This window comes from Oryzias melastigma, linkage group LG6 (assembly GCF_002922805.2).
Source record: "Oryzias melastigma strain HK-1 linkage group LG6, ASM292280v2, whole genome shotgun sequence".
NCBI lineage: Eukaryota > Metazoa > Chordata > Actinopteri > Beloniformes > Adrianichthyidae > Oryzias > Oryzias melastigma.
This window is the reverse complement of record NC_050517.1, coordinates 23,301,426-23,314,118: the sequence shown is the minus strand read 5'-3', so window position 1 is coordinate 23,314,118 and position 12,693 is coordinate 23,301,426. Positions and strand designations below refer to the sequence as shown.

The window sequence follows — 12,693 nt, the reverse complement described above, 5'->3', positions numbered from 1 at the left end:
ATCCAAGAAGTTAGCCTCTTTACTTAAAACAAATTGCATTTAAAGACCCACTGCAATTCAATTTTTTGTGTTTCTATAGTGTTCTTGGGTCCTTTTTCTCATGATATAAAGAAAAATAAGTTTAAAACGTAATTTTTGAGTGAAAAAAAATTACTTTTAAAAAGCTTGTAGGTGTGACAAATCAGCATAGAGGTGTGTATTGTATGTTAGCTTCATTTTTAATTAGCCAAAGAAATTTCCCCTTAATTACCTGATTATCATGGCAGGGGCCCTGGCAATACTCGGTGATGGTCTCTAGGGTTTGCAGCACTAGATCCACGTTACTTTCATTGATATAAAGTCCCAGCAGGCCCAGGCCTCCGGTGGTGCTTCCACAAATGCAGTCCAAAAACTGAAGAGTCTCACACACCAGGTTGTAGTTCGTCTTGTTGCTCTGATTCCGCAGAAAGTTCTGGAATAGGAGTTGAAAGATGTTAACTGGAGATACAGGATTGCTGTCTAAATGTGTCATCTGGGAGAAGTTGTGCACCTGAAGGTCAGAGTTGTGGTTCTCACAGAGCAGCTGAAGGTAACGGAGGATGGGTTTCATGATGGTGATGGCCGGGCTCATTTGAATTTCCTCTACAGCTTCCTCTGTTCCAGTCATCTCGCTGGACTGGCCTTCCAGGTCGGAGTCCATGTCCTTCCTGAAGGCGCAGAAGGCCTTGGAGGTGACAGACGAGGCCTCCTTCAGCTGCCCTCGCATGTCCTCCCTTAAATAAAGCCCTGACTCTTTACCTGCAGCAGAAAAGCAAAGGAGCATCCTGATTACAGGATCACACCAGAGGATTCAATAGCAGATGAATCCATAAACGGGCAGAACTGAGAAGAGCCGTCTCAGCGAGCATGCTTGGAAAATTCTGGTTCACCACTTATAGACCAATACAAAACAATGAATGATATTCAGAAGCTTCGTCTCCAGACACGGGCCTTGACAAGTGGGCCACCACTGAACCACTCGGGTTCTGTTGCACGACACTGGCCAATCTCGGCACAATGGCCTTTTGATAAGCCTGTGGTGTGGGTCGTCACATGGCGGCCGACATGTGACTGCAGGAACTGAGAACAACAGTCTGTCAGCAGAGCAACAAAGATCCCTGTGGATTTAAACGCCACCACTGTTTTTAAACCTGAAGCTGAGCTGAATTTCGGGACCCCACACGCCGAAAACACCAAGAACAACTTCGGCTTTCACTCCTGCTAATGCCTGGCTGATCTTAGGACATCACTAAGTACACTAACCCCATTTCAAAGAAATACAAATTAAACTCTTTAGTCTACAGCTCACCAATTTATCAGAAATCTCTATTTTTCCATTGAAAAAATGCTAAATTAAACATTTTTAGTGACTTTACTGTTCAGAGCTTAAGTTTTTAGAGTTTTAATATACGTTTTCTGAATTTATAAGACTTTGGCCTTACGGGGGAAAAAAATACTTTTTGATTTTTATTTTGTTCCGTTTTTCTTTATAGCACTATGAGACAAAACTAGTCATAAATTGAAGGATATTTCTTTATTTTTAAACAAACTAACAGTCATTTAATATAAATGATAAACAAACTACTGAGATTTTTATATCTTTGTCCAGAAAATACTTTAACTGAGGTTTAAAATGTCTACTGAAAAACCTTGTTATAAAGGTGTGAAAATAATGTTCAGTGGCAAAGAATGTTGCCCTCGTTCTTTAACCTTTATACATCATTTTAAAGAAAAAACATGGAGCTTATCATCTTTTGAAGATTTTAGGGAATGTGCTGAGAAAATAACTTTTGAATCTGATCAACGAAGCTTGCAAATTTTTCTTGCAAGTCAAGAAAACTTTCTAAACTTTTCCAGAAATATGCAATTTTTGTGATTTGCTGAAGACAGACGAGTGCAGACATGCAGATCAGAGGATTGAGTAAAGAGTCGACTAAAGTAGGAAAGATCCTGTTGTTTTAAACATGAATATGAATCCATTATCCTTCCTGGTAAGGTTTTTTATTTATTTATTTTTTCAGAAGAGTATAGTCAAGCACCTCTTATACCCTCACACCTCAATCCAGCTTAAGCGGCAGACAGATGGGCCTGAATGGAGCTTCACCTTTCTTAAACCTGTTGGAACTGACGTCGCTGTCGTCATCCCGTTTTCTGGAGCTCAGCTCGAACATGTTGACGGACACGGTGGCTCGGATCTCCTGCTGCGCCAAACGCATGCGGTCGTAGAAAACCTTAAAGAACTTCTCAGACTTCTTCTGCTTGGACAGCTGGTTGTAGAAGGAGTTCTGGTCGGGAGACAGAATGAGTGATGAGGAGCAATAAAAAAAAAAATTAAAAAAAAAAGCGTGAAGAAAAACTGAGGATTTCATTGCAGATCACCTGTATTTGTGTGTTCCCGCCCCTCAGCAGAGCAGCGCCCAGCAGGATGCTCTCCTCAAACACAAGGTCGTTTTTGGTGTTCATGATGAGATCAATGACCAGCTCCGATGCTCCAACGCAGTCTAGAAGACACTGGATGTCCACCGTGGTGTTGCGGGGCTTATCAAAGTCCATTATAGTACCTGCAAAAATCACAAACAAGCTTAAACTTGATGACTAAGACCTATCTAAAAAACAGTTTTACTATTATTTGTGATTCAAATTAAACAAAAATGGACATTTGAATCATGCATTTATAAATTCTTGTATTTTTTTCAACAGAAGAGTATTTTTAATTAATTAGAAAATACGATTTCAATTAATCAAATGTGCTCTTTTAAAGGGAAAACAATTTGATTAATCAATTTTTTAATCCCAGCCTCGGCTCTGACATGCTAATACTTTGCTTTAAGGTTCACAACAGTAATGTGAGATGATGAACTACATCTACAAGTTAAATTAAAGCTGGATTTATTGGAATTCCTGCAAATGAAAAGAAAGAAAAGAGTTGTTTGGTAGAGAGAGGATGAATAGATGCAGATGAAGAATAAACACTGCAAGAAATAAGTTAAAAGTTCTTGATTTTAGTGACAATTTTTATTTTTAGGGAAAAAAATCAAGTCACTAATACACGTTTTCTCAAAATAACATAATTTTGCTTTCTTAAGATTATTTTTCTTGCAAAACAGAAAATGAGACAAAATTTATTACTTTTTTAAGATCTTTCTTAAGATTCAGTTTTTAGAGTGAATTCATAACTGACAGAAAAAAAGAGAAATTGGGGAAGTTTTGGGGAATTTTCAGTACCTCCAGATGCCTTGACAAAACTTCCAGATGAGTTGTTTCCGCTCACTAGCTCTGACCTGGATAGAGGCTTTTGATTTCCAAAGTATCGGGTGAGCAGGATCTTTCTTAACTCATTTCCCTGCGGAGGCAAAAGTCATAATGTGAAATCCAGTGTCAAAATTGTTTAACGTGGTCATTTTTTAAAAAGTTTTTTGCGCCCTTCATTTTCTGGCAAATCATACAAATGTTACAAAGAAATAAAATAAAATATTGACATAGCAATAACCTATTTGTGATGAGCTCCATGCAAAAGAAATGTTTCATTTTATTCAACTCAATAATGTTTTAATAAGCAATAAGTGTCCATTCTAAAGTTGTGTTAGTCTGAACAGTTTGAAATAATTGTATTTGAGAAAAAAATATACAAATTCCATTATTTGACAGTTTTGGCATTTTTTCACCTTTACTGCACATATTTTCACACCTAAAACAAAGTTAAAACTTTGTCTTATTGCTAAATTATAACACACATATGTTTGTTGCTGGTTCTGTAGTTGTAGTTAAAAAAAAGAGCTCTTTTGTACAGTAAATTGATAGAAATATTACTGCAGTCCTAAGAGCCAGCAACAATATTTCATGAATTAATAAATTTTTAACAGCGTGCCAAACTTTGTCCAGCCGTATTTGACAGTAAGAGGAACAAATGATGCAGCCTCATGTCTGCTGTGGAGGCAGGCGAGGTGTGGAGCAGCTGAAAATCCAGAAGCTTAGTGCGCCGAGGAGCAAAGATGTGTGGATGCATGTGTAGCTGATGCTCCCTGTGTCAGTAAACACTCCATCTCATCTGCAGTCAGCAGAGACAGTTGTCTGCCTGCACTGTCTGGCTGAGCCGCCTCACAAAAACACACACACACACTTTTTCGAACTGAAGGTAATGATCCATTAAGTCAGCTTCACTCGTTTCCTCACAGCAATACAATCCATTCTCAGTGTAACTACAAGCTCAGTGCTATACTTTATAAAGCGCCGACTCTTTTACTGATTGCAGATTCCGTCATGTTTGGCTTAACATGTCCCCTTTTCCTGATGGGAAGTGGAGGGGTTTGAGGGATTGGGGAGGGGGGCACGTTTTTCTCTTGCTCGCCTCGTCTCTCCGAGCGATGCAGTCTGCTGGCTGCAGAGACAGAAGGAGCTGAGGAGTCAGCCCCTTCTGAGTCATCTGCTCGCTGCTGCATTGACGAGAAAAACTCCAGTCAGGTGATGCAAGAGCCACAAGAAAGAGAGATAAAAATAAAAAAGGTAGACCTGACAAAAGCAGGAGACAAGGAGGCAGGTGGGTGGGAAAAAAAACAAAACTAACAAGAGGCAGACAATCATGATGTGTTAAAATGTGCACTGGCACGCCACACTGCGGCTCTGGTGTCCAAGTTGGGGATGAGCTGCAATCTCCACAGCCAGCATCTTTCAGCCCCCCTCCCCTTCTAACAGCTCTGCTGTCTACAGAGCTCTCCCACTCTGGAGACGAGCACGACCGAAAGACAAAGCAAGCGTGCTGCTTTAGGTGGTCAGACCATTCACTCTGGGGGAGACACCAGCAGAGGCAGTTCAAGTCGGGTTAGCACAGTGAGGGGAGCGCTCTCCAAACAAGATCAGTTTGGGTGCTGAGGAGTTTTTTTCTGGGATTATGAATACAATGCAGTTTCCAAACAGACCACACAAGTCCAATAACTTTACAAGAAGACACTGAACTGTAAACTTCAATTACAACTTCATGGTTTCTACAGGATGCAGATTAAAGTCTCACTTTTACAGTTTTTTTCAAAAACATGATCACAAGCAGTTTAAAAAACTTGCTTGTTAGATGATTAAAAAAATATGTAGATGAGATAAGGCTGTCTAAAGTAGAGAATTTAAACTTATTTTTTACCAACTTTCCTCATTTCCTGGTTTGAAAAGGTCAAGGACACTTGTTGGAACCATTGACTCTATATGAAAACTAGACTGAGTGAGTGTGACTTCCTCCATAGCTTACTTCCAGCTCCAACTAAATGAAGTCAATTCAGTCATTTTTGATGCTGACGTGTTGGAGCCAGACAACATCAGAAATTAGTGATTAATTCGAGTCGGCCTGAGTCAACATTTCTATGGCAACCACTCTTCTTGGAAGTCCACACCCCTACCACTGAAAGCTGGTTTGGGTGAATCTGTTAACCAAACGTTTCAAAAGTTCAACATGGGGGCCAGCTAGCACCACACACTTTTGAGTCATCATGTTGGTCAATTTATATCTCAAATAACTTGTAGTTAAAAAGCCCAAGTGCAGTTGTGTCTGCAACTCACCACTCCCCCTAGGGAATGGGTAAAATGCAGAGAACAAATTTCACACACATAGTTGTGTGACAAGTAACAGGACTTTTGAAGGGGTATGGGTGTGAACTTCCAATAAACTCACTTCTGATTGGCAGGAGTGGTTGCCATAGAATTATTGACTTAGCCAAACGCTAACAAATCCGTGTTTACTCGCATTATCTGGCACCAACATGGTGGCGTTCGTATAGCAAAAAAGAAAAAAAAGGCAACTGAATTTACTTTATTTTGTTGGATCCAGAAATAAGGCATTTTCTATGGGTGACATCACACTCACTTGATCCAGTTCTCATATACAATCAATTGTTCCAACAAGTTTTGAGCTAGTTTGGCCTTTTTCAGAAAGGTCAGGGTTTGATGATGTCATAAAGGGCTCGCCTGACAGTGTCCAAAGAAATACAAAAAATAAGGGGGCTTTTAAATCAGTCCTGTGCAAAAAAAAAAAAAAAAAATCACTTGACAGCATGCTTTGTCCATTTATATACAGTCATTAGGCAGCAAAGGCTGCATCATGGAAAAACATGACCATGACTCCTGCCTTCTGTTGTGGCAAGAGACTCCTTCTGTTTAAAATCCGTGTGATAATGAAAACCTGATTCTGCAAAAAGTATGGCATGATTTTACCATTCAAGATATAGATTACCAGTGTATGTATTGGGAATTTTTGTTGTTTTATGGCCCATGTTCTCACATGAGAAACAAAAGGTGTTCCTGGTTTACACAGCCTCACAACCTAAACCTCCAAATTACAGAGTGGGTTTTACTCAAACACAATTCTTCGGTTAAATTGTCTCCACAATTTTTTTCAAACCCATTACCCTTTGAAAACAGACATTAAACATCAGTATGAAAGACGGCAGCTTTTAGGTGAACAAATGGTATGTGCATCTGATTAAATCCTTAAAAAAAAAAAAAAAGCACTAAGCATCACGAGTTGCATTTTTGCAGTATTTTCAAGCTGCAGCTCCACAGCACATGAAATGATTTTACCCAACAAACAAGCACATCAGCAAAACAAATTAAGCCCACATGTGAGAGCAATTTTTGAAAGCCATTCAGGGAAAGACAAGACCAGGAGCGCAAACAAGCATTTAGCAAAAGGTTAACTGGTGGATCACTGTGCAAGTGTTATTCGCTAACGTTGTTAGGCACTCACCGTGTTCATTAAAGATGGTAATACATAATGCTGAGGGTAGGTCGACCTGACCTGAACGCTTAGCGTGGAACTTCAATCGTCTGAATTCAAAAATGTTTTTAAGGTAATTGAATTAGTATGACCTTTTTTTATTAAAACTGTTCATTAATCTTTAGATGGATCACCTACAAATATGGACTATCTGAAGTGCATCACCTATTGAACATCATCAATAGCATTAAGTGCAATAAACAAGTTTTAATTACTTATTGCCACTACATCATAGAACATTTCTTTTTTATTCATGCATCAAATATAAAGTAGAATCATCAAATCAGATGATGCTCAATTTAAACATGAATTATTTAAAAAAACGATGTTTATTCTTTGCCAGCGGCTTTAGCTGAAGCTGAACACCGATTGCAGTTCATCTCATTCATCGTTCTGTCAGTCATGTGGCTGCCTGAACACAAGTGGCCTAACTCACATTGCAATCAGTTTCAAATAACAAGAGTTGGGGAGAAAAGCTCCCCACGACAGTAAATAATATAATCGGTAGCAGATGTTTACATGCATGAGCTGTAGGCTTTAACATTTTAACACGCAAACCGAAAGGTGAAGTCAATTCATTCAGGACAAAACCCTTTTATTTAAATAAAAACAATAATAATCCGTAAGTAAACTAACAGGTCTGATTACAGCAGCTTACCAGATAACTGGCATCATTTTTAGGTTTTCCTTAAAAGGTAAATTTGGTTAGTTTTTGGCTGTTTTTTAGTGGAAATGTTAAGTATTTGCACTCCAGACTACATGCTGACGTTTTAAATGGCTGCAAATGCAAAAAAGTGAGGATAGTGTCCGAATTGCTGCTGATATCCAGGGACAACAGATAGTCCTGGACTATAGGGGTTAAGGAGTAGTAAGGGAATTCGCACAGAGTCTTAAACTGAGGCTAAGATTAGACTCCATTTGGTGTGTGTGTTAGATGGGGCGGGGCGGGCAGACATGCCAACGGGGTGAGGGGTGAGGTCATTCGGTCACCATCCTCCCCCGCTACTGCCTCTTTCTCTACCCCTCTGCTTTTTTTGCATCCTTCCTGCCTAAAATATGTTGGTAACTGAGTTTCTAAATTAACATATTGATGGTTTCAATACATTTGGTGTTAATAAAATTTCACTTTAAAATGAACAAGAATTTGTGCTGTAGGATGTGTATAAAGAGAGGGATAGCGCTGATATGTCGAGTTTTGCTGTGTATGTCCTTTTATCTTCAAAGTTTGTTGCAAGTTGTGGCATTAAATGGTAATCAAATGTAAAGATGGAGAACAAAGAATCTACTTTCATAGGATAAGAGGAGCTTTCTTTGCTATATCAATAAACCCAAAAGATTTAAGACATGATGGCCTGATGCCTCATCTTGAGATCCTTTAAGTTTATAACTAAATTATAATGTCTTGTGTTGTGTCTTTGGTAGATTTGCATGTGTGTTTGATTTGAGAAATAGGAGAAAAGATTAACTTTACATACAGTAAATGTGCATTGGATGCAAAAATATTTTTTTCTTCTTTTTGTCGTAAAATATCGTTAAACTAAACTTCAAGTTCAACCGTGTAAAGCCCACTAAATCGAAGAAAAGCTTAAATTTTGTAATCAAGTAAGTGTAATTAATTTTTTTTTCAACTCTTTAACGAAACCCACAAAAATACATTTTAATGGGATATATAGCATCAATAATTATACGTTAGGTGATTTGGATTTTTTTCACAACGATGCGAGTTTAAGATTAAAAATTTGTTGACATGAGTTAAGGAAAATAGCACCTTATTTACCCATCGTCTCAAATTTTATCCACACATCTTTAACTTGACCCGCCAAAATTGTTTTTGAGATTTCATGGAGGCAGCCATCTTTAAATGGGAAGGAAAAGTCCTCCTACTGCCCCTAGTGGAATGATGATGAACTACAGGGCTGAAAACCTGTACTAAGTTATAAGCAATTGGTTTTTAGGGAAAGTTTGGATGATCCTAATGGGATAGAGGATCTCACAAATGCATGTATCAGATACGATACAAATGGCTATATAGGAATAAGCTAAAAGCTGTACATTTAAACTTGTGTTGTTTTTTTTTACCCATTTGAATAGACTTTAGACCATTTCCTCATCGCTGGTTGCTAATCATATCATCATCGGTCTATCTTCACTAGTTAGGAAGTTATTTTGAGCAGTTTCTGGTGGAGGAACTCCTTCTGGGTGAGCAGCATGCTCCAGGCCTGAGGCATTTCTACATGGAGCACACAGACCCTCTGTGCCCAGTCATGACCAGAGCAGACAAACAACATTTGCTAATCCCCCATCGCTATGGAAACCAACATGCGGTGCTTTCCTAAACCATAGCTGAACTGATGCACCAGAAGAGGGCTCGAGGAAGGAGGAACCTTCAATCCATGACAAAACAAAGGCCTGGATGTTTCATCAGGCTGCATATTACTGTATGAAGTAAAACTGGGTTAAAGAGACCGTCTTCTTCATGAGGAAATTGTAAGACGAGTTCCAGGAGGATGACCATGAGCAGATATGGGAAACCCCTGTAAGACGCAATTACTCAGACGGCCAGCACGCCACCACACGCCTAAGCCTGTGTGAGTGAGACTTTACCTCGACATGCGTGCATGCGATGCTTTTAGCATCAAGAGGGTGGTAATCTGTAAATCTGCTTTGCCTTGGGCAGGTGGTGTGAAACTTGGCAAGCTGGGAAGAAAGAGAGATGGGCCGAGAGACAGTGGGTGAATGGTAGGGAGAGGAAGAGGAGGCTGGGTAAGAGCAGGATCTATTGCATAACTGTTTTTTTTTCTTTTCAGTCGCTGTAAACAAGAAGACATATGCACATATGACAGCACATGACAAACATCAGTTTCAAGACGTGATGTCTTGGACAAAAAAAAAACCCTGCTGCTTCCGTCTACTTTAAATGGTCTAGAAGGAGCTTTTTATATTTTCCTTTTTGTCTCCAAATCCCTTAAAAGAACTCAAGGCAACAAAGGGTTTGATCCTACACTGTCTGGGTTCTTTTTATATTACCCCCTGTTCACAAACCTCCATTGTTAGATGAGAATAAAAAAAAGGCAAATATGAGCCAAATACATGACTTGGATAATGATAATTCTTAAAACTTTAGAGTCCCACCACTGTTTTATTTCGTGCCATTTGGGACATATATAAAGCTTAATATTGCATTTCTGAATATTTCTTTATTATGATTGTTGTTAATCAGGAGCAGATGAAAAGATGTTGTAGAATAAAGCTTGTAGCTGTGAGGTAGGAGCTACTACAAGCCACAAGCTCCGTGCTCTGCTCCATTCTGATGCATCAACATGTGGACAAATAGATCCATGTACATCTTCATTTTCTTCATCTGAGCTGGCATCTGATTGAATATTGCTCAGCATTGTTGTTGCACTGCTAATTAGGGTTCGTCATGCATGTCAAATATAAAGACCAATTTCTCAGTGTATTTCCCAGTTTATTCATTTATTCTCATTTTATGATCAAAACTATAGTTTCTTATCTTGTTTTTTTTTGTGGTCTGTGCTGTGATGATTTAGAGCTCTTTTATTTCTCAATTCAGTGTATAAGTGCATTTTCAATGTTTATTTTCATCATTTGATCAAAATAATTTTGGTTGAAAAAAATGTAAACCCTTTTTTACATGAAATGTGAAAAGTTTCAATCAGCCCAATTTTTAAGGCTCAGGTATCAAAATTCATGACTTTTTAAAGGTTTTTCAGGGGGTAAACTAGCAGGAGAGCATGTAAACAGATGGATGATGGGAAGAGAGGGGTTAATGTGCTCAACAGTCACGCCTTCAACTCAGAGGCGATGAATTTGTGCCGCTCCGCAGAAACTTTTATTAAAGATTTCAGGGGAACATAGAATTAAGGGTTACTAAAACCATTCCCAGCAAATGATTATAGCAAAGTAAATCAAATAAAAACACCTGACGGTTGCCAGGAAAAATCTTGAGTGTAAGACAGCTGTTCGACGACTGAGCCTCGGGTCTTGAAAGTGATAAAAGTTTTTTTTAATTTATGCTAAAATTGACATGATTATGATTAAAAGACCTCTTGGAACGCTTTAAAAATAGATTAAAAGATGATAGGAGCGGGACTTTAAGCATTTAACTAATGTTCAATAAATATAAAGTCAAATGACTAAAATAGACAAAAATTACTCCATAAAAATCTGCTTCTCAGCATATCTTTTGTCTTTAGTTTACGAGCGTTAAATCGTCATTTGTGAAACATTTGTGTTTGATATGATCTTTGGAAAATGTTATTACAAATTGTGCTTTTTATTACAGGATTCAACCCAAAGTTTCATGAGCTTGAGGAGCCAGAACAAGTGTTATATCCGAGTGCAGGTGGGCCAGCCAGAGCTCCAGCTATGATCTGGCCAAGCACAGGTCAGGGTCTGGGTGGAACGAGCTCGAGAATAAGCTGCAGACAGAGTGAGAGAGACAAAGCAGGAGGAGGACAGAGTGATAGAATACAGGGGGGAGTGAGAACGTGATGGTCCACGTGACGCTGGCTCAGCCACTGCAGGCTGTTACGTAAGCGCACCCCCTGCCCTGTCTCCTCATGTACTGAGCAGACTCTGCTTCTCTCCAATCCCTCTGCCTGTAGACGCTGCCCCCCCTCCTCTCCTCCTTCCACTCACATGGCTCCTCACATGGCTCTCCCTCTCCCCCCTCCCTTCCTCTCACTCGCCACCACCCACTCGCTGCACCCCAGGGGAGCCACCAACCTCTGCTGCCGACGCTGTCACTCCGTCTCTCCCCCTTCTGTTTTTGTCTCCGTTTCTCTTTCTCTCATTATTTCCATCAATCGCCACCCCCCTCCCCTCCCTCTCCCCCCTGTTTCATGCGGCGGGGCTGCAGCACCACACTCAGGGCTGCAGGGAAATGACAGAGGACACAAATAAAACGCTCCAGCAGACTCATCCACAGGCGCACATGCATCTGACACGTCTTTACTGCGCTGTCTGGCATCCCAGAGATGCTGTAAAAAATAAAAAATAAAAAAAGCACTTCCACCTGCAGCTGTTTAGAGTCGACTCAGCTCACAGACAGTCTCTGCAGCCAAACTGTATTCCAATACAGGTACACCTTGCTAGTACCAGGTTGGACACCCTTTTGCCTTCAGAACTTCCTTAATCCTTAGTGCTACTGAATCACTGGTAGTTTGGTTTATATTGACATGATAGCATCATGCAATTGCTGCAGATTTGTCAGCTGCACATCCATGATGCCAATCTCCTGTTCTACCACATCCTAAAGGTGTTCAGTAAACTTTCAAGAAACCAGTCTGAGAAGATTCCATCTTTATGACATGGCGCCTTATCCTGCTGGAAGCAGCATCAGAAGATGGTACACTGTGGTCATAAAGAGATGGTCCTCAACAATACTGTAACTATGGTCAGTTGGTACAAAGGAACTCAAAGTGTGCCGAGAACATATCTCATACCATTACAGCCTGAACCGTTGATACAGGCAGGATGGATCCATGTTTTCACATCAAATTCTGACTCCACCATCCGTATTCTACAGCAGAGATGGAGACTTATCCAACCAGGCAGCGTTTTTTAACGTTCAACGTCTTCTATTGTCCAGTTTTGGTAAATCTGTGTGAATTGTAGCTTCAGTTAGCTAACAGGAACAGTACCCGGTGTGTTCTTCTGCTGCTGAAGCTCATCTGCATCAAGGTTGGACGTGTTATGCATTCAGAGATTCTCTTCTGTAGACCTCAGTCGTAACCAGTGATTTTTTTGAGTTACTGTTGTCTTTCTATCAGCTCCAACTATCAGCTGGTCGTTCTCCTCTGACTCCTAGCATCAAAAGGCATTTCCACCCACAGAACTATCGCTCACTGGATATTTTCTCCTTTTTGGACCATTCTCTGTAAACCCAAGAGATG

General features: G+C 39.9%; 1 protein-coding gene and 1 long non-coding RNA gene across 3 annotated transcripts in view; one reads left to right on the top strand and one right to left on the bottom strand.

Moving 5' to 3' along the window:
* itpr2 (inositol 1,4,5-trisphosphate receptor, type 2) overlaps positions 1 to 12,693 on the bottom strand; it is a 66,249-nt gene that overhangs the window by 26,469 nt on the left and 27,087 nt on the right. For both annotated transcript variants that reach the window (XM_024281735.2, XM_024281737.2), the window contains exons 38-42: positions 3,244 to 3,361; positions 2,398 to 2,579; positions 2,123 to 2,303; positions 530 to 777; positions 251 to 451 (exon numbers count right to left, since the gene is read on the bottom strand). In XM_024281735.2, coding sequence (XP_024137503.1) covers positions 251 to 451; positions 530 to 777; positions 2,123 to 2,303; positions 2,398 to 2,579; positions 3,244 to 3,361 — 930 coding nt within the window. The remainder of the gene's footprint in view (positions 1 to 250; positions 452 to 529; positions 778 to 2,122; positions 2,304 to 2,397; positions 2,580 to 3,243; positions 3,362 to 12,693) is intronic.
* LOC118598874 lies at positions 8,675 to 11,176 on the top strand. Its single transcript, XR_004948083.1, has 3 exons — positions 8,675 to 9,363; positions 9,453 to 9,538; positions 11,082 to 11,176. It is a non-coding gene; the product is annotated as an uncharacterized LOC118598874 (long non-coding RNA).